The following is a 21,719-nucleotide window of genomic DNA, read 5'->3' on the forward strand; positions in this document are numbered from 1 at the left end:
ATTCTGACACTATCTGCAGCAGTGTCAGATCCAATAGGGTAAGGCTCAGTCACACAAAACCACTCTCCTCCTGACTTCAGATACCAACCAGAAGCAGTAGGTATCTGTGGGTCCCCAGTTTACCCACAACTGCAAATCAGAGGTTCTCACAATGCCCTCACTAGATTCAATTAGTCCAGAAGTCCTTCTGGAAGAGTTCTTGGAGGGAATGACAGAATCTCATTCATTTCTTTAGTCACATGGACATTCCTGGAAGGGATGAAAGAGCAAGCAGGAAAGACCCCAATGTGTGTCAGACATGTCGTGTTCCTATAAACTAACAGTGGGTAATCAATATTTAACAAATATATATATTCTGAAACAGAGGTATACAGAGATATATAGAGGTGTACTTTCTAAATATATATTTGTTTGTTTAGTTGCCTACTCTGTGCCAATCCCAGTGTGGATACTGAGGAATTAGAAATAAATGAGTCCCTGTCATTTCCCCACCGGCATTCTGCCTGAAGATAACTGAAAAGAGGGGGAAAAAAGAATGAGTAGGTTGGCTGGGTGGGTATTTTTTTTTTGGGGGGGGGTGTCTACTTTAATTTTAACAGTTTATTTAACCCATTATCAAAAATAGTATAGTTTTGCCCTGAGTAGTTGTCTCAGTTTATTGGGCATCATCCCACAAACCATAAAGTTGCCAGTTGATTCCCAGTCACAGCACATGCCTGGGTTGGGGGTTCAGTCCCCAGCTGGGAGAGGGGGTACAAGAGGCTATCAGTGTTTCTCTTCCACATCAATGTTTCTTTCCCTCTCTTTCTTCCTCCCTCCCCTTCTCTCAAAATAAATAAATAAAATCTTTTTTAAAAGTATAGTTTTACCAATATACACAATAGAGATATTCTACAGACTTCTCTTGCACTTCTTCACAATCCAGTATTTTAAATGGACAGCACATCTTAATTTGGACTAGCCACATGTCAAGAGCTCAATAGGTATGTGCACCTAACTTGTATGGAAAGACATTGCCCTGTGACCTGTGTTCTGTGAATATAGTTTCACTGCTCAGATCCAAACCTCACTGCACCCTTTTATACCCCAGGACCTAGGTACTAATTAAGAAAGAACACTGTGCTCCTCTCCTCAATCCCAAAATAACAATCACATGTACGCCTCGACTGTGGGAGTATCATGCAGGTGAAAATTAAGGCTACATAACATAGCACTGAGCCTGACACAAGGAAGCCTCAATAAAGTCTTGTGGTATTCTGGTTTCTCCCCACATCACCATCATGATTATAATCAGAGCATCCGAGATATTCTGGAGTGCTTAGGAGATGGAGAAATCCATTTCCTGCTCTGGTCTGGGCAACGACTTGGGAAGTTAGGAATGGCCATGGAGAGGACCAGAATTCCAAATGAGAGTTCAAAATCCCCAACAGAAAAAAATGACATAAATCTCATAAGCCTCTGAGCTGCAACTTCACCTGTTAATGCCCTCTCACCTGGATATCTCCATTGCCCCACTATCTTGGTAATGAAGAGATAAGTTTCTCCATAATTCCTTCTCCATCCACCATCTGCCTTGGTACTCACTGGTTTCTGCTGTATCCCTGCTGGGCCATGACCTAGAAGTTTGGTAATGATAAGGACCCAGGCTCTCTTTCCAGGACTGGCATGAGATAGACTCAGGCATGGATCTCCTGGTGCAGGTAGCTACTCTGGTAGGAACAGACACAGATATGAAGCTTATATGGGACTGACAGCCTGAAGAGCTGAAGGCCCTGGCTAATTATTTACTCCTGTATGGCCCTCAGAGCTCAATGCGCAGAGCTCATAATTAGCAAAATTGGTCCATGTTTTCCTAATCCCAGAGGAATTCCTAATATTAACAGAAGAGGAAAAGGAGAACAGTGAACATACTTAGAAGGATGTGGGACTTTCCTCTTCTCAGGAGAAAGCACATCTGTACACTTTGCTTCTTACTTCCATAATCAAGGACCTGAACATAGAATGCAGGCTCTTTTTTCCTTCAGGAAATGAAGGCTCCTTTTGGCTTTGATATCTGAAAATCCACTGCATTAATCATGTAAGTTAGGAAGAATTAGGCCTTCTTTAACAAGAATCCAAAACCATTTCTATTTTCTTAGTTAAGATTTCTAAAAGGATTTACAGGAAGAAGTATAAAGGGCACATGGATAAAAACTAGGGGTGGGTGGAAATGGGAGGGAGGAGGGGAGACCTGGGTGGGTGGGTTGGGGTGGGAGTAAAAAAATTGCACTGCAACAATTAAAATAAAAAATATTTAAAAAAAAAAAAAACAGATAAAGGGAAAAAAGATTTCTGTCTCTAAAAGAAACTTTCTATTTCCCTTTCTTAGGGGCTTTTTTAAAAACCCTCACCCAAAGACATGCTTATTGATTTTAGAGAGAAGGGAAGGGAGGGGAAAAGAGAGAGAAACATTGTAGTGAGAGATACTTTGATTGGTTGCCTTTCGTAGGCCCCTTAACCAGGCATGTACTCTGGCCAGGAACTGAACTCACAGGCTTCCAGTTTATAGGATGGTGCTCCAATCAACTGAGCCACACTGGCCAGAGCAAGGTGTTTTTTTAAGAGACAAAAGAATTATTTATTGAGAGTTTACTATGTGCAAAGTGCTCTTTGCAGCACTGTACATTTCCAATCTTTTTTTTTCACTTTTTTCTTTTTTAATTGAATTTATTGGGGTGACATTGGTTAGTAAAATTGTATAGGTTTAAGGTATATAGTTCTATATTATATCATCTGTATATTGTATTGTGTTTTCACCACCCCAAGTCAAGCTAGTTTTTTCATTTTGTTTTGGGGGTTTTTTTTTTGGTGGGTTTTGGGTTTTGTGGGGTTGTTTGTTTGTTTTTGGTTGTTTGGGGGTTGTTTTGTTTTGTTTCGTTTTGCTGATTTAAATGATAGTCCAAGTTTTCTCTTTCATTGGTGTTGTTGGTATGCTAGAAAACCATTGACTCTTACAAACTTTATTTCATAACTTGCCACTTTTCTTCAATAAGCCAGAGTATGTAACAAGAGTGCAATCAAAGTGTTAGCTAGGGCAACAGTCCTCAAAGTTTGACTGGGAAGAGACCTATTTCCAAGCCCAGACACTCTTGAAAGGATGGAGTTCCTTGTGGGCTGTTGGCCAGAGGTCTTCCTCAGTTCTCTGCCACATGGGTCTCTCATAGGGAAGCTCACACATGACCATTGGCTCCCAGTAGGACAAGTAACAAAGAGACAAAGTCCAGGAATATGAAACCCAGAGCCTTTTTGTACCCTAATATCAGAAGTGACACCTCATCAGTTTTGCCATGTTGTGTCAATTGAGAGCAAGTCAGTAGACCCAAGGCACACCCCAGAAGATAGGCGTCCACAATAGCATGAACACAGAATCCAGAGTAGATTAGAATCTCCCCAGCATGTAGGCCTCACCCTCTATCAAGACATTGGTTTCTACGCACCACAGTACTGGAGATATGTCTCTGCTTCCCAGCATAGTCCACAATCCATTACACCACAATGCTCTTCAGCAAAATTTCCCTGCAAATAAACTGGCATATGAGTAGAAATCACCTCTGATTTGGTGCTTCAGCAGATCACACCATATTCCTTCAGGTCATGTAGTCCAAAAAAGCCTGTATGGTCTCTATCCCATCACTGGGGTCCCTTCATTGACATCACACCAAGCTGCAGCCACTCAGTGCCCAAATTCAACAAATGTCCCAGTGGCTTCTGATTTCTGCTCATTGGGAAGAGCTCATTGTATTCCAGGATGTATTTTTTTAGCTTACTTTGTTTTTGCAGATCCTAAAATTAAAATAAATGTGCTTGGGGCCTGCTTCAGTTTTCTTCTGGTTGATAAAGTGAATATGGGAATGATGGTACTTTGCAACCTCCCACATTCTACTCACACATTCCTCCTAGCTCAGAGAACTCTGGATGATGAATTTAGAGATTGGTCTGCTATTAAGAGATTGTGTGTAGAAAGAAAATGTGGCAAAACCAAGATGATGAAATAGGAGACACCAGCCTCTATTCCCACACAAAAATCAACAATTAAATCTATTAACAAAAAAAGCTCTGGGAAAGTACAGGAGTCCACCTAAGAAACTTCAATAATACAATGGAACAAAACACCTGAGAATAACCATGCAAAAAGAAAGGAAAGGCAGCTTCACTGTGCCGGCACTACACCATCACCCAGGCCATTCAGCACCAAGAGGGAACTCCCCAGCTAGAAAGAGTTGTTACCCTTGTGGAAAAAGAAAGAGCAGAGTGACCAACCAGCTTCTCTAGCCTTTTAGTGCACCATAGCAAGGACCTGTTTCATTTTCACCCCACCCAAGGAAGAGCAAAAGTTAGACATAAAGACACAGCTAAAAACAAGGAAGAAGTGCAGACACTACTCATATCAGCCACGACAGGATGTAGGACTGGATTAAAAGTGGACACAGAGACCAATGGTACAGAATCAAGAGCCCAGGAATAAACAACTGCACATATGGTCAACTAATATTTGACAAGGGGGATCCCATTAGTTTGCAATCTAAGGAAATTTCAGGTGAAATGTGAACTGGCCCGCATGCATGGAGGGCAAGAAGAAACCAAAGGAAGAAGTAGGTCATTCCAGATTGGTAGGTGGCAATTTTCATTAGTCAGAGAGTTACAGACAAAGCTTGTCTTGGGCAGCCACAAGACAAATAGACTTACACACCTGCCCATCAAATCTTAAAAGCTTATGTACAGTAAAGTACATGACCTTAACTGGGTTCAGTCATGTATAATATCTAGATAATCTCAGCAATACATGCTTACCTCAAGACTATACCCTTGGGTCAGCTTCTAGCTCAGTGTAGGCAAGTGAAATATTCCAAGGACAGGGAGGAAATAAGGAGTCTCTGATTCTCCAAGTCCAGCTCTTGGGTCAACTGGCAGTCACATCTTCTTGGTGAACTCCAACAGACCCAATCATCAGTATTTATAAAAATCTCCAGGGAACTCCAATAAAATCCACAGTTGGTGGAATACTATGCAGTAGAAAGAAAGAAGGAGCTTCTACCTTTTATGACAGTGTGGATGGAACTGGACAGCATTATGCTAAGTGAAATAAGCCAGGCAGTGAAAGACAAATACCATATGATCTCTCCTATAAGTGGAACCTAATCAACAAAACAAAGAAGCAAGCATAATATAACCAGAGCCATTGAAATTAAGAACAAACTGGCAGTAACCAAAGGGGAGGTGGGGGGAGTAATGGGAGGGAAAAGGGGAAAGGGTTTCAGGAACATCTATAAAGAACACATGGACAAAACCAAAGGAGGTTAGGATTGAGGGTGGGAGGTGGGGATAACTGGGGTGGGGGGAGTGGTGGCAGGAAAATAGAGACAACTGTGCTTAAACAAAAAATATATATATAACTTAAAAAAATAGTAAAGAAGAATGGAACAAAAACATAGATGATAGATAGATGGATAATAGATAGATAGAAAGAAAACCAGTGAACTACATTCTCAGGAATTAGCTGAATAAACAGATGTGGCAGATGCAAAAAAATTGTATGGAAAATGCCCTAAAACCATGGGGAAAGATGTAAAGTTTAAGTATATAAGAATTGTGCACTTCACCTGGATACCAGAGTCAATGACCAGACCCTTTCATGCATTTATTATGATGTACAAAGGATCCCATACTCTGACAACTCAATTAAAGACAAGTTAAAAGAAGTAAAGTTCATATATGAAGCATGGAGAGGAATGAAAACCATGAGACTAGAAAGGAATGTGACCAAGGAAACAGTATTCACTGGTCTACATATTTGTTTTGACTAGTTTTTCCAACCACACTCCAAAAAGTGCAAACAGATACTAAGATGAGACTGTTCTGCTGTGGAGCCTCAGGGCACTCTTAATGTCCCTGTTCCTCAGGCTGTAGATGAATGGGTTTAGCAGGGGGGTGACCACAGTGTACGTGAGTGAGGCTGCCACATCCTTTCTAGGACAAGGCAACGATGTTGATCCAAGGTAAACCCCAAAAGCTGTTCCATAAAATAAGCAAACAACAGACAAGTGAGAACCACAGGTGGAGAAGGCTTTATACTTCCCACCTATTGATGGGACTCTCAGAATGGAGGAAACAATTTTATAGTATGAAGAAAAGATCCCTGAGAGTGGAACACCACCAGAGATGGTGCTAACAAAATACATGACTATGTTATTGGTGAAGGTGTCAGAACAGGCAAGATGAAGGAGTTGAGAAGGATCACAGAAGAAATTAGAAATCTTTACATCCTTGAAGCAAGTCAGTTGTAACACAATCAAATTGTGCAGCTGAGGGTCCAAAAGGCTGATTAGAAATGACGCCAAAACTAACAAGCAGCAGAGACATGGATTCATGATGACTGGGTAGTACAGAGGGTGACAGATGGCCACAAGCCGATCATAGGCCATCACAGTCAGAAGCATATCATCCATACATCCAAAAAGGATCAAAAAAGACATCTGTGTCAGGCAGTCCCCATAGGCAATGACTCTGCTGTGAGTCTGGATGTCCACAGTCATCTTCGGGACAGTGATGGAGATGAAACAGATGTCAGCCAAGGACAGGTTAGAGAGGAAGAAGTACATGGACGAGTGCAGGTGGGAGTCAGAGCTGACGGCCAGGATGATGAGTAGGTTCCCAAGCACAGTGACCAGGTACATGGACAGGAAGAGCCCAAAGAGCAAAGACTGCAGTTCTGGATCATCTGAGAAACTCATGAGGAAGAATTCTGAGACACGTGTGAGATTTTGTGGACACCTTTTGAAAAAGAAAAGAGGATTGAAAAATAAAGAAAAGAAGTAAATGAGCACACAGCACTGCATCCATATTTTGTATTCAGGCGGGTCACTTGTGAGGTCATACACTCCAGTACCTTTAGCAATATTTCTCAGTATGACAAATCCTATCTGATTAGAGCTGTTTCTTTATTGGTTTTCATGTTATTCACCTCTTTCTATACACACTTTACTTTCCAGAAATTTGACTGAAGAGAATCAGAGGAGCAGGAACATTAGAGATAACAAATTCATAATTACAGGAAAACACAGCATATTTCATAAGAAATACTCTTTCCTCACGCAGAAACTTCTTTACTGATACGTCCCCCAGAGCAAGAGACATAAAGGAAAAAATAAACAAATGGGACCTCATCAAAATTAAAAGCTTCTGCACAGCTAAAGAAAACAATATTAAAATAAAAAGAGAACCAACTGTATGGGAAAACATATTTGCCAATGATACCTCAGACAAGAGTTTAATCTCCAAAATATATGAAGAACTTATGTGACTCCACTCTAAGAAGACAAGCAACCCAATTAAAAAATGGGCAGAGGACTTGAATAGACACTTCTCCAAGGAGGACATATAGAGGATCCAGAAACACATGAAAAGATGTTCAATATCGCTAGCTGTCAGAGAGATGCAAATTAAAACTACAATGAGATATCACTTTACACCAATCAGAATGGCCATCATAAACAAAGCAACAAACAACAAGTGTTGGAGAGGTTGTGGAGAAAGGGGGTCCCTAGTGCACTGTTGGTGGGATTGCAGACTGGTACAACCACTGTGGAAAACAGTATGGAACCTCCTCAGAAAACTAAAAATGGATCTGCCTTTTGACCCAGCAATTCTGCTGCTGGGACTATATCCTAAAAACAGTGGAAACACCAATCCAGAAGAACCTATGCTATGTTCACAGCAGCACAATTTACAATAGCCAAGTGTTGGAAGCAACCTAGATGCCCATCAGTAAATGAATGGATCAAAAAACTATGGTACATTTACACAATGGAATTCTATGCAGCAGAAAGAAAGAAGAAGCTCCTACCCTTTGCAACAGCTTAGATGGAGCTGGAAAGCATTATGCTAAGCGAAATAAGCCAGGTGGTGAAAGACAAATACCATATGATCTCACCTTTAACAGGAACCTAAAGAACAAAACAAAGAAATAAACAAAATATAACCAAAGACACTGAAATAGAGAACAGTCCGACAGTGTTCAGAGGGAAGAGGAAAGGGAATGTCAGGGGAATTTCAGGGGAAAAGGAGAAGGGTTTACAGGAAGAAGTATAAAGGACACATGGATAAAAACTAGGGGTGGGTGGAAATGGGAGAGAGGAGGAGAGGGCTGGGTGGGTGGGTTGGGATGGGAGTAAAAGATAGAAAATTGTACTGCAACAACAATTAAAATAAAAAAATATTTAAAAAAAAAAGAAATACTCTTTGCCCTTTAAGGAAAAAAATCATTCTAATGTATGCAAATTAGGAAGTAGATAAAATGCCTTCTTTTATTCAAATACAGTGCTAATTAGGTAGTCTCTTTATTTAGATAATGTTAAACACTCTATAAACATGATTATGTAATCTGGATTCTAAATGAAGTTTAATGTTCATAATCAGAAAATATTTTTATGTGATAGTTATTTTCATGAGTTTTATTATTCTTGGGTCTTCTCTCCTCTTCATAGAAATAAGTGATTACTCAAATGTCTGAGTTGTCCTTTAAAAGTCTTTTGGTAGTTCTATTTTAATTAGTACCACTTTTTAATTTTTTAAGGAATGTCCATATTGTTTTTATAATGGCTGTACCAATATTCATTCACACCAACAGTGTACCAGGGTTCCATTTTCTCCATCCTCACCAACACTCGTTTGGTTGTTTGTTTGCTTGTTTGTTTGTTTTACCCATGATTGAAATTATTGGAATGTAGACCTAAACAATTCAATACTTATATTCCTTTTCACACATGTGTTATTTCTTTTGTTATAACAGCCATTCTAATAGGTGTGAGATGTTATCCTACTGTGATTGTGACTTGCATTTCCCCGATGGTTAGTGATGTTGAAAACCTTTTCATATGCCTGTTGGTTTTGTTTTTATGACCATAATCCCTCCTATTTACAGTTGAGCACTTCACACTTTAGCACTGGGGAGGTTCCACTACCAGTTTTAAGACCGAGACTTCTTGTTTAGATAACAGATTTTCATGTCAATCCTTCCTGATACAGGGAATGCAATTCTCTTACTCAGCTACCTGAAAGTCTTTTTTTTGGGGGGTGGGGTGGAGGGTGCACTATGATTTAATTGTAGAAAAAATGAAAAATAGAGGAATGCAAATGCATCTGAGATAATAATTAAACTTACCTTACAGGATTATCATAAAAAAGTTTTTAAAAATAATTTAAATTACTTAAACCAGTGGTCGTTATTTCTAGTTGATTGAATATATGCCTGTGGTTATTTAATGATATACAGGACCTGGCTGGTGCGGCTCAGGGGACTGAGTGACAGCCTGCAGACCTAAGGGTCACCAGTTCAATTCCCAGTCAGGGCACATGCCTGGGTTGCAGGCCAGGTCCCCAGCAGGGAGCACATGAGAGGCAACCACACACTGATGTATCTCTTCTTCTCTTTCTCCCTCCTTTCTCCTCTTTCTAAAAATAAAAAATAAAATATTTTTAAAATAAAATAAAAAATAAAAATATACAGATATTGTGGCCTCAGCCTAGAACTAATTTATTCAGCATCTGTACATATGAGATTCTTGGTTGTCCTAATGTGCAACTATCATTAATACCCACCACCCACATTAAAAATATAAACATTTAACAATATTTGCTTCAGATCTCATATTGTATAAAAATTTGAAACATTACTGATAGAATTTGATTTTTCTTGGTATCTTAATTCAATCCCATTTCTCTATATAACTCATCCACCATAGACAACCAGTGCCATCCATTTTGTGGGCATGTTTTCTTGTCAATGTTGACTTATGTATCCAAAAACAGTTTTCTTAAAAGCTTACCTAAACAGTATACTATACAGGTTGCCTCTGAAATGTACTTGTTTACTGGAACATTGAATTTCAGTCTCTTTGTGAAGTATGTACATCAACTTTAAACATTTTACTGATACACACTATTATGTGAGGAAAGACTTTATTTATTTTATAAATTTATATTTATGTATTTTAATATAAACCTGACAAATGTAAAATATATATTTAATACATTTATAATTTAATATATTCTGTTTATGTATTAAATATTTATTTTACATTATATATTTTATATTTATATTATATTATTATTTATATCAGTTCCTTCTTTCCACAATCTTATAAAATTCTTGCACCTCTTTTCACATCACAGAAGTGAGAATTTGTATTGATAAGTTAGTGGTGATTAGCAGTTCAACTTCTTTTTTTTTTTTTTTTAAATTTCAATCATTGTTCAAGTACAGTTTTCTCCCCCCTACTCCCGTTCCAGCCCCTCCACCCAACCCTCCCCCCTTCCCCCCATTACCCCCCACCCTTAGTTTTTGTCCATGTGTCCTCCAAATTTGTTCCTGTAATCCCTACCCATTCCCCCCTAAAATTCCCTCTTCTCTCACCTCTGGCCACTGTCAGACTATCCCCTATTTCAGTGTCTTTGGTTATATTTTGCTAGTTTTTTGTTTTGTTTTGTTTTGTTGTTTAGATTCCTGTTAAAGGTGATATCATGTGGTATTTGTCTTTCACTGCCTGGCTTGTTTCACTTAGCATAATGCTTTCCAGCTCCATCCATGCTGTTGCAAAGGGTAGGAGCTCCTTCTTTCTTTCTACTGTATAGAATTCCATTGTGTAAATGTACCATAGTTTTTTGATCCATTCATTTACTGATGGGCATCTAGGTTGCTTCCAGCACCTAGCTATTGTAAATTGTGCTGCTATGAACATCGGGATGCAAAGGTTCTTTTGTATTGGTGTTTTAGTGTTCTTAGGATAAAGTCCCAGCAATGGAATTGCTGGGTCAAAAGGCAGATCCATTTTTAGTTTTCTGAGGAAGTTCCAAACTGCTTTCCATAATGGTTGTACCAGTCTGCATTCCCACCAACAGTGCACTAGGGACCCCCTTTCTCCACAACCTCTCCAACACTTGTTGTTTGTTGCTTTGTTTATGATGGCCATTCTGACTGGTGTCAAGTGGTATCTCATTGTGGTTTTAATCTGCATCTCTCTGATGGCTAGCGATATTGAGCATCGCTTCATGTGTCTTTGGATTTTCTGTATGTCCTCCTTGGAGAATTGTCTGTTCAAGTCCTTTGCCCATATTTTAATTGGGTTGCTTGTCTTCTTAGAGTGGAGTCGCGTAAGTTCTTTATATATTTTGGAGATTAAACCCTTGTCTGAGGTATCATTAGCAAATATGTTTTCCCATACAGTTGGTTCTCTGTTTATTTTGATACTGTTTTCCTTAGCTGTGCAAAAGCTTTTAATTTTGATGAGGTCCCATTTGTTTATTCTTTCCTTTATGTCCCTTGCTCTAGGAGACAAGTCAGTAAAAAAGTTTCTGCGTGAAATATCTGAGATTTTCCTACCTACGTTCTCTTCTAGGACTTTAATGGTGTCACGCTTTATATTTAAGTCTTTTATCCACCTTGAATCTATTTTTGTATAAGGTGTAAGTTGGTGCTCGAGTTTCATTTTTTTGCACGTAGCTGTCCAGTTCTCCCAACACCATTTGTTGAAGAGGCTATTTTTATTCCATTTTATGTTGCTGCTTCCTTTGTCAAATATTAATTGACCGTAGAGGCTTGGGTTTATTTCTGGGCTGTCTGTTCTGTTCCATTGGTCCATGTGCCTGTTTTTATGCCAGTACCAGGCTGTTTTGATTACAGTGGCCTTGTAGTATAGTTTAATGTCAGGTATTGTGATTCCTCCTACTTTACTCTTCTTTCTCAAAATTGCAGCAGCTATTCGGGGTCATTTATGGTTCCATATAAATTGTTGAAGTGTTTGTTCTATGTCTGTGAAATATGCCATTAGTACTTTAATTGGTATTGCATTGAATGTGTAGATTGCTTTGGGTAGTATGGACATTTTGATGATATTAATTCTTCCAATCCATGAACACGGTATATGTTTCCATTTGTTTGTGTCTTCCTTGATTTCTCTCCTCAGTGTTATTAGTTTTCTGAATACAGGTCTTTTACCTCTTTGGTTAGGTTTATTCCTAGGTATTTTATTTTCCTTTTTGCTATTTCAAATGGGATTTTTTTCTTGATTTCTGCTTCTGCTGTTTCATTGTTGGTGTACAGAAATGCCTTTGATTTCTGGATATTGACTTTGTATCCCGCTGTTTTACCAAATTCATTTATGAGGTCAAGCAGTTTTTTGGTGGAGTCTATAGGATTTTCTATGTACACTATCATGTCATCTGCAAACAGTGACAGTTTTGTTTCCTCCTTTCCGATTTGGATTCCTTTTATTTCTTTTTCTTGTCTGATTGCTGTGGCTAGAACCTCCAGTACTATATTGAATAGAAGTGGTGAAAGTGGACATCCTTGTCTTGTTCCTGTTCTTAGTGGAAAAGATTTTAATTTTTGCCCATTGAGTATAATGTTGGCTGTAGGTTTCTCATATATGGCCTTTATTATGTTGAGGAATGCTCCCTCTATTCCCACTTTACTGAGTGTTTTTATCATAAATGGGTGCTGTACCTTATCAAATGCTTTTTCTGCATCTATCGATATGATCATGTGGTTTTTGTCTTTGCTTTTGTTTATGTGATGTATTACATTTACTGATTTGCGTATATTGTACCATCCTTGCATACCTGGGATGAATCGAACTTGGTCATGGTGTATGATGTTCTTAATGTACTGTTGGATGCGGTTTGCCAGTATCTTGTTGAGGATTTTAGCGTCAATGTTCATCAGCGATATTGGCCTGTAGTTTTCTTTCTTTGTTGTGTCTTTATCTGGTTTTGGGATTAAGATGATGTTGGCCTCATAAAAAGAGTTTGGGAGTCTTCCATCTTTTTGGATTTTTTGAAATAGTCTGTGAAGAATAGGTGTTAGTTCTTCCTTAAATGGTTTGTAGAATTCTCCTGTGAAACCATCTGGTCCAGGGCTTTTGTGTGTTGGGAGTTTTTGGATTACTGCTTCAATTTCTTTTGCTGTTATTGCTTTGTTGAGGCTTTCTGCTTCCATTTTATTGAGTTTTGGAAGGTTATATTTTTCTGGAAATTTGTCCATTTCATCTAGGTTTTCAAATTTCTTGGCATACAGCTCTTTGTAGTAATTTCTTACAATCCTTTGTATTTCTGTGGTATCTGTTGTAATCTCTCCTCTTTCATTTCTGATTGTGTTTATTTGGGTCTTCTCTCTTTTTTTCTTGATGAGTCTGCTTAAAGGCTTGTCGATTTTGTTTATCTTTTTGAAGAACCAGCTCTTGGATTCATTGATCTTTCGAATTGTGCTTTTAGTCTCTATGTCATTTAATTCTGCTCTGATCTTGGTTATTTCCTTCCTTCTGCTTGCTCTGGGCTGTCTTTGTTGTTGTTCCTCGAGTTCTTGTAGACGTAGGGTTAGGTTGTTTGTTTGAAATGTTTCTAACTTTTTTAGGTGGGCCTGTATCGCTATGATCTTCCCTTTCAGGACTGCCTTGGCTGTGTCCCATAAGTTTTGGGTTGTTGTGAGTTCGTTTTCATTTGTTTCCAAAAACCGTTTGATTTCTTCCCTAATATCATTCTTGACCCATTCATTGTTTAATAGCATGCTGTTTAATCTCCATGAATTTGAGTGTTTTGGGTTTTTTTCCTTGTGGTTGGTTTCTAGTTTCAGTCCCTTGTGATCCGAGAAATTGCTTGGTATGATTTCAATTTTTTTGAAATTGTTGAGGCTTGTTTTGTGTCCTATCATCTGGTCAATCTTTGAAAATGTTCCATGTACATTTGAAAAAAATGTGTATTTAGCTTCTTTGGGATGGAGGGTTCTGTAAATATCAGTAAAGCCCATTTCATCTAGGGTATTGTTCAATGCCACAATATCTTTGTTGATGTTTTGTTTGGAAGATCTGTCCATTTTTGATAGAGGGGTGTTAAAATCCCCCACAATAATTGTGTTGCTGTCCATATCTTTCTTGAAGTCCTCTAAGATTTTCTTTATGTATTTAGGTGCTCCTATGTTGGGTGCATATATATTTACTATGTTTATGTCTTCTTGGTGAATTCTTCCCTTGAGTATTATGAAATGACCTTCTGGGTCTCTCTTTATGGATCTTCTTTGGAAGTCTATTTTGTCAGATATGAGTATTGCTACCCCGGCTTTTTTCTCCTGTCCATTTGCTTGGAAAATTTGTTTCCAGCCCTTCACTTTCAACCTGTGCAGATCTTTTATCCTGAGGTGGGTCTCTTGTAGACAGCATATGTGTGGGTCATGTTTTCTTATCCAATCAGCTATTCTATGTCTTTTGATTGGAGCGTTTAGTCCATTTACGTTTAAGGTTATTATTGATAGGTACTTATTTATTGCCTTTTATGTACGTGTGATCCTCTCTCACTCTCTCTTTTCCTTTCTTTCCTTAAAGCAGTTCCTTCAGCATCTCTTGCAGAGCTGTTTAGTGGAGGTGTATTCTTTTAGACTTCTTTTGTCTGAGAAGCTTCTTATTTGGCCTTCTATCTTAATTGAGAGCCTTGCTGGGTAAAGTAGTCGTGGTTGCAGGCCTCTGGTTCTCATTACTTGGATTATTTCTTGCCATTCTCTTCTGGCTTGGAGTGTTTCCATTGAGAAGTCAGCTGTTAGCCTTATTGGGGCCCCCTTGTATGTTACTTCCTGTTTCTCCCTTGCTGCCTTTAAGATTCTCTCTTTGTCTTGAAATTTTGCCATTTTAATTATGATGTGTCTTGAGGTGGGCCTCTTTGGGTTCCTCTTGATTGGGACTCTCTGTGTTTCCTGTATTTGTGTGACTTTTTGTCTCATCAAATTAGGGAAGTTTTCCATCATCACTTGTTCAACTAGGTTTTCTATCCCTTGTTCTTCTTCTTCTCCTTCTGGTATCCCTATTATACGGATATTATTACGTTTCATATTGTCTTGCATTTCTCTTAATCCCTCTTCATTCTTTCTGAGCCTCTTTTCCCTTTCTTGCTCTTTCTGGGTGTTTTCTTCTATTTTGTCCTCTAGCTCGCTGATCCGATCTTCTGCTTCATTGATCCTGCTTTTCATTCCTTCTACTGTGTTCTTCTGTTCAGAAATTGTATTCTTCATTTCCTCTTGGCCCTTGTTGAGAGTTTCTATTTCCTTTTTTATGCTGATGTAGTTTTCATTGAGTTCATTGTAGCTTCCCTGTAGTTTCTCGTAGCTCATTGTGAGCTCATTGAGCTTCCTGACAATCACTGCTTTGAATTCAATATCTGATAGTTGAATTGCCTCTATTTCATTTAGCATTCTTTTTGAGGCTTCCTCCTTTCCTTTCATTTGGGGAGTATTTCTTTGTCTTCCCATTGTTTGTGAGACTCTTGTTGTTCACCTCAGCTTCTTATATTGATCTGTTCTGGCTCCCTGGGTTTATGATGTGAACTTCTTTAGTAGAGTAGCAGTGAGTTTCAGTGGTACTGTTTCCTTGACCCCCCAAGCTCGCTGGTCTTGGGCTGTTGTTTAAGTTGGCTTTGTGTTTGCCTTTGGGTTCTGATTGTTGTTGAGTCTTTCTTTGGTGGTTCCTTCCCGCCAGCTGGTTAAATGTGGGTCACTCTGTCCACCACCTACTATATTTTGTTGTGCTGGTGAGGGCAGGTTGTGTTGAGGCTGGTTCTTCTGTGTGTACAAGGTTTAAAGAAATCTTGTTCAGTTGTTTGTATTGGGTACTGTCTCTACTGTTTAGTTGTATTTCCAGATAAGCCCTGGATTGTGGTTTGTGTGGTTACTACTCCCTCCTTCACCTTCTTCTGCTGTTATCTGTTAGTGGTTCCTTTGTTGTTGGGTTTCCTCTTCCAGTGGGTATCCTGGTGTTCACCTCCTCCACCTATTCTTTTTTGTCATCAGATGGAGGGGAGGGCAAAATGGTTTAAGACAGCAACCGAGAATTCTATGCTATTTACAGTAGTAGCAAGTAGGGAAGATATAGGAGATCCTTTCACTATGTATAGTGTTAACTGTGGTCTTCCACCCAGCTAGCTGATTTTTAGAAAGGATGGAAAGAAGATAAGAATCTTGTTGGGGGAGGAAGGATTGTGAGTTGGATCTATAAAGCAGAGAGGTTGTGGGCGGTCAGATTCTGGGGTAAGGTGAGAGTAAAGGGTAGTAAATAGGTGTAGTGTGTGAGAGAATAGAGTTAACCACTACAGTAATAGAGTTCAGGAAACTTTGAAATGGGCTACGATCTGGGGGGGGGGGGGGGTCTTGTGAAGTAATTACACTTGCATGGAACAGCAGTTATTTACAATAATATTATGGCAACATTGATATGGCAGAGTCTATGAAATCTAGGTAATAAGGATATGGAGTACCGAACATTGAGTAGTATGCTTATAGGACACAGGTGAGTTAATGGACAGTAGATTAGTAATACGGTATAGAAAGAGATATCAGGGGAAAGCTGTCAGGTCATACAATAAAACCAGCCTAGCAAAGCAGGCTATATAAAAATAAGAGGGATATAAAAATATTGTTAAAAAAAAAAGATGTAGGAACACTGGAAAAATAATAATAATACAAATTTGCAATAACTTGCAGGTTCTCTGTAATAGCAGAGTGACATTTATCTCACTGTCCCAGCTGTTGTGATGCCCCTTCTTTGGGTTCAACTTTGGTCTTTTCACCGTTCCAGGATTTTGTCTCACTTGTAGGTATTTAGGAAAAAATTTAAAAAAGAAAAAAAATAGAAAAGGCAGACGAAGGCAGGAAGAAGAGATAAAATTGGAGGACAGGAAGGAGGAAGGAATAAAACAAGAAATCAGGTAAGAGAGGAAAAAGAAATCAAAAGAGAATAAAAACAATAAAACTTAAAAAATTAAAAATTGTTAAAAAAATAGAATCAAATTAAAAAGTCTCTTGATTTCAAAGTGGCCAAACCGGTTTTTCTGCTCTTGCTGGCTGAGGCAGTCTGAAGGATGACTTGTTTGGCTTTTCTTCCTAGGCCCGTGGGGTTCGCACTGGCTCCGCGGCTGGTCCGCTGCCCGGCGCGACCAGCGCGACCCTCGCTCCCCGCGCTCCGGTGAGCGGGCACGGCCTGTCTGCTGCCTGCACGCTCACAGCTGGGGAGCAAACAGGCCAGAGCCATTGATCACTTCAGGAGAATTCCCCAAACAGTGTCTGTGTCCATTCACTCCTTCCTCTTGGGAAATTCCTCCCGATCGAGCCCGCCGCTCTCCAATGGCCCGGTTTCTCTCACCGCCAAAGCTCCAGCCAGAACGGTGACCCTGGGAGTCCGGGTCTGCAGCGCGACTCGGCTCTGGCGTTCACTGCCTCCAAAGCTGCTCGCCACCCGGTGTGCCCGCCAGCACCTGGACTCCTCCCAGAGCCGCCCAGACCTTGCTCGGCTGGAGAGGGAGCAGCCGACCTGGCTCTCTCCCACTAACCCTACGGCAAACCCAGCCGCGGCCCCCGGGCCTGAGGCTGCAGCCTGGGTACCACACGCCTGTCCCGGGAGCCTACCTTGATGCAGCGATCTGTTCTTTGTTCTTTCGGTTCTGCCACAATCCTTGGTCCTCCGTTCTCAAAAATGCTGAAATATGTTGGTTGCTTGCCTTTCCACTCCAAAGATCGGTCAGGACTCTCTCCCCTGAGCAGAGGAAAGCCAAATCTGCTCCTTCCTACTCCGACACCATCTTAGATCCCCACAGTTCAACTTCTAATAACTGTTCAATTTTACTCATATGTACTTAACAATATGTGTTATCCCAATACAGAAATCATTTTCTATCATCTACATTCTCTTATTATAAAGGTATGTGTTTGAAAATATCCTTGAAGTCTGCTTTGTAATAATCATTCTATGATGGCTGCACATGAAATTTTCACATTCAATAGGAATTTATTTTCCCTCTTGGATTTCAAGCCTGGACTGTAAAATGCATGACTATTTATAGAAAACCCTATTTTCCACAATGTTGGTGACATTATGGTACCTGTAAACCACTGGTCAGAATTCACAGGTCAACTCACTGAACCAAAAGAGGATGAATTAAATTTTTTATCTCCATTTCTCATCTGGGACCCAAGTAGGTTTGAAAGAACTACTCATTAGCTAAAATGGAAGTGACAGCCCTGGTACTAGAATAAGGAGTTCAAATTTTAAGTGCTGGATTTTCACCCACTCCTGTGAAGTGTGTGTTAGTCTCTGAATCTCTCTGTGCTTGTGATCCTTCTTGAAATGAAGAGTTAAACATCCATCTCTAAAACATCTGTTGCACCTAAGGGAAGGTTGGAACTTAAGAAATATTTGGCCATTTTTTAACAAAGAATTTCAATCATTATTGAAATAATGTGTTTAGTAACAAAATACAATTCCAAAAATGTAATGCCATTTTTATGGTAGAAATGTCGACAGGTTTCCTGTCCCTAGAGCATGGAATGACACAAAATCCTAAAATGTGCTCAGCTCATACAGTAAGATTAACTGCTCCCTTCTTTTCTGCCTCTTTTTTTAAATCATTGAATATTATTTATAATATTAAATGGAAAATAATAGAACTCACTAAAAGTTTATGACATAGACACAAACACTATTTTATCTTGTCTCTAGTCCTATGGAACATTCCTGAAAAGGATGAAAACACTGGCATGAATGGTCAAATGTGTGGAATCCATATTTCCTACTTTGTTTCTATATCAAACAATGGAAAAGTCTATTTAATATTTAACAGAGATTTTTTGTTTTTGATGCCTCCTCTGTGCCAATGAAGTATAGGCTTGGAGTGACGGATCAGAAACAAATCAGACTTAGTCATTTCCCTCCATATATGGAGGATGTACTTGTATAAACAAAAGTAAAATGTCCTGTCAGGGAAGGAAGGACACCATAACTTCAAGTCACCAGATACTTAAGTCAAATGACATGAGAATTAGCTTTATTACTATTAATAATAAATATCTAAAATTTATTTTGCCTTTACCTTATGCATCCATCACTTATTTATTACATGGAGAGCATCCATTCTTTGTTTAATCTTTATTCAGTGAAGTTGTGTCAACTAGGACTCAACTCAGATGACAATCCCGAGTTTCAAAGGTACTAAGACCTTTCCCCATAATACACTAATAATAAGTTAGACAGACAGGATTTGGAATTAAATTGTCAGTCTCTGAAGCACTAAACTTAACTGTGCCCAGACTTTCTGAAAGCTTTAAGCAGAGGCACAGAGATCTTAACCACAGGTACATCTGAGGTACATTTTTTAACTGTTTTCAGTATCCTGAGAAGGAATGAACCCCAAGACTCTGTCCTTGTATCCTTTTTAATTGAGTGGGTTGATTATAAGAACAGAGGAAGACGTAGACAGTTGAAGTGAAATACAAGAGCGAGTACAAGAGTAAGCTCTGCCCTAAATTATCATGTGCCAATTCTTTTTATGACCTTTGCCTGTGGTCTCAACCATCCTTTCTATAGTTGATGCAGCAAACGCTACCTATGGCTTTCCACTGTGGTCTACCAGAAAACTCCAGAGGGAAGAGCATAGTGAGCAGGGTGTTCTTGGTCAGGATTGACAGGGAAATGAAATGACTGTTTGCATTGGCAGAGAAGTCTGGCCAGATGCCCTGAGTCTGGAGTCAGACTGCCCAGATTCTAACCTGGCTTCAACTCTTTTTAACTCATGACCTGATACAAGTTACATAAAATACTATACTCCTTCACTTTTATATAAAATAATAATATGCATTTATAATTTGGGAGAGCTTATGCAGATGAGACCAAATAAAATACATAAAACATCTACCCCAGAGCCTGGCACTTAGGAAGCCCTCAACAGAAGTACATGATGTTATGGTTAATGTCATCCTGCTCATCATCACCCTCATGATCACTCTAGAGTGCTTAGGGGAGAGTTTAGGGAGACCCATTTTCTGCTGTGGTGAGAAAGAATCCAACCAGAGCCAGAACCAATGAGGGTGGAAGCAGAACTCTAAATGAGAGTTCTCATATCCCAAGCAGAACCAAGAACACAAACTCCATAGAGTTCTGACCTGAAATTTGTATATTAGTGCCCTCTCATCTACCTATTCCAACTGTCACATTTGTCTGATTGGGGAGGAATAATGCTCCCAACCCTTCCTTCTCCAATCACTATCTTCCACAGCACTTACTGGGCTAGACTGCATCTCTGCTGGAACATGACCAAGGAGAACAGATGGATAGGCTGCCCTTCTGCCTTGTGTTCAATGAAGGATTGGGGTCCCTCCTCAGGACTGACAGGAAAACAAACTCCAGCTGGGACTTTCTGATGCATATGCCCACAAAGAAAGGAGACACAGATATGGAGCCACTATAGTTAATACTAGCAAAACTAAAGGCTGAAGACACCAGCCAATTATTTACAATGGTATAAATCTCAATACACAAATCTCCTAATTAGCCAATTGGTCCATGTTGTCCTAATCTCTGGGAGTTTGCTGATATTAATGGAAGTAGAAAATTAAAAAAGCAAATATCCTTGGAGGATCTTGGTCCTTCCTCTCCTGAGGAGGAAGATCACTTGTACTCCTTGCTTCTTACTTCCAAGTTACAAGATCTTAACATAAAACTCAGGCTTTTTTTTTTTCAATTTAACCACTTTATGTGTGATTTTGATATCTGTAAATCCATTTTATTAATCATGAAATCTATGAAGAATTAGATCTTTTATACCAAGAATGTGACACTATTTCCATTTTATCAGTTATTATTTGTCTTTAAGGATAACTTTTTATTTTCACTTCTTTAGATGTTTCTTGGGTTGGCTTTCCAGCACAGTCCTGAATTCATCACACAACAAAAACTCAACAAAAATTCATTGGAGACAACCTGGCAAATGGGTAGACCTTCGTCTCCATTGGACACTTCTGCAGACCTCACTCTACTACTTCTGGTCACATAGTCTCAAGTAGACCCCTTGGTTTCTGTTATACCAAGACAGCTCCTCCTTCAACATCCAGCCAATTTGCAGCCATTACACAGCCAATTTAACAAATGTCACCAGAAGTTCTGATTTCTGCTAACTAGAAAAGAATCAACTCACTCCAGAAGTTTGCCAGTATCTTGTTGAGGATTTTAGCGTCAATGTTCATCAGCGATATTGGCCTGTAGTTTTCTTTCTTTGTTGTGTCTTTATCTGGTTTTGGAATTAAGATGATGTTGGCCTAATAAAAAGAGTTTGGGAGTCTTCCATCTTTTTGGATTTTTTGAAATAGTCTGTGAAGGATAGGTGTTAGTTCTTCCTTAAATGCTTTGTAGAATTCTCCTGTGAAACCATCTGGTCCAGGGCTTTTGTGAGTTGGGAGTTTTCTGATTACTGCTTCAATTTCTTTTGCTGTTATTGGTTTGTTCAGGCTTCCTGCTTCCATTTTATTGAGTTTTGGAAGATTATATTTTTCTAGAAATTTGTCCATTTCACCTAGGTTTTCAAATTTCTTCGCATACAGTTCTTCATAGAAATTTCTTACAATCCTTTGTATTTCTGTGGTATCTGTTGTAATCTCTCCTCTTTCATTTCTGATTGTGTTTATTTGGGTCTTCTCTCTTTTTTTCTTGATGAGTCTGCTTAAAGGCTTGTCGATTTTGTTTATCTTTTTGAAGAACCAGCTCTTGGATTCATTGATGCTTAGAATTGTGCTTTTAGTCTCTATGTCATTTAATTCTGCTCTGATCTTGGTTATTTCCTTCCTTCTGCTTGCTCTGGACTGCGTTTGTTGTTGTTCCTCGAGT

General features: G+C 39.2%; 1 protein-coding gene across 1 annotated transcript; it reads right to left on the reverse strand.

The window, feature by feature from the left end:
* Positions 1-5,879: 5,879 nt before the first annotated feature.
* LOC114503775 (putative gustatory receptor clone PTE01) lies at positions 5,880-20,286 on the reverse strand. Its single transcript, XM_028521388.2, has 2 exons — positions 20,123-20,286; positions 5,880-6,810 (listed from the first exon to the last, which is right to left on the reverse strand). Exons 1-2 carry the CDS (start codon positions 20,263-20,265, stop codon positions 5,880-5,882), a joined length of 1,074 nt encoding a protein of 357 aa, XP_028377189.2. The 5' UTR covers positions 20,266-20,286.
* Positions 20,287-21,719: the final 1,433 nt, after the last annotated feature.

Source organism: Phyllostomus discolor, chromosome 8 (assembly GCF_004126475.2).
Source record: "Phyllostomus discolor isolate MPI-MPIP mPhyDis1 chromosome 8, mPhyDis1.pri.v3, whole genome shotgun sequence".
In the NCBI taxonomy this organism is placed as follows: domain Eukaryota; kingdom Metazoa; phylum Chordata; class Mammalia; order Chiroptera; family Phyllostomidae; genus Phyllostomus; species Phyllostomus discolor.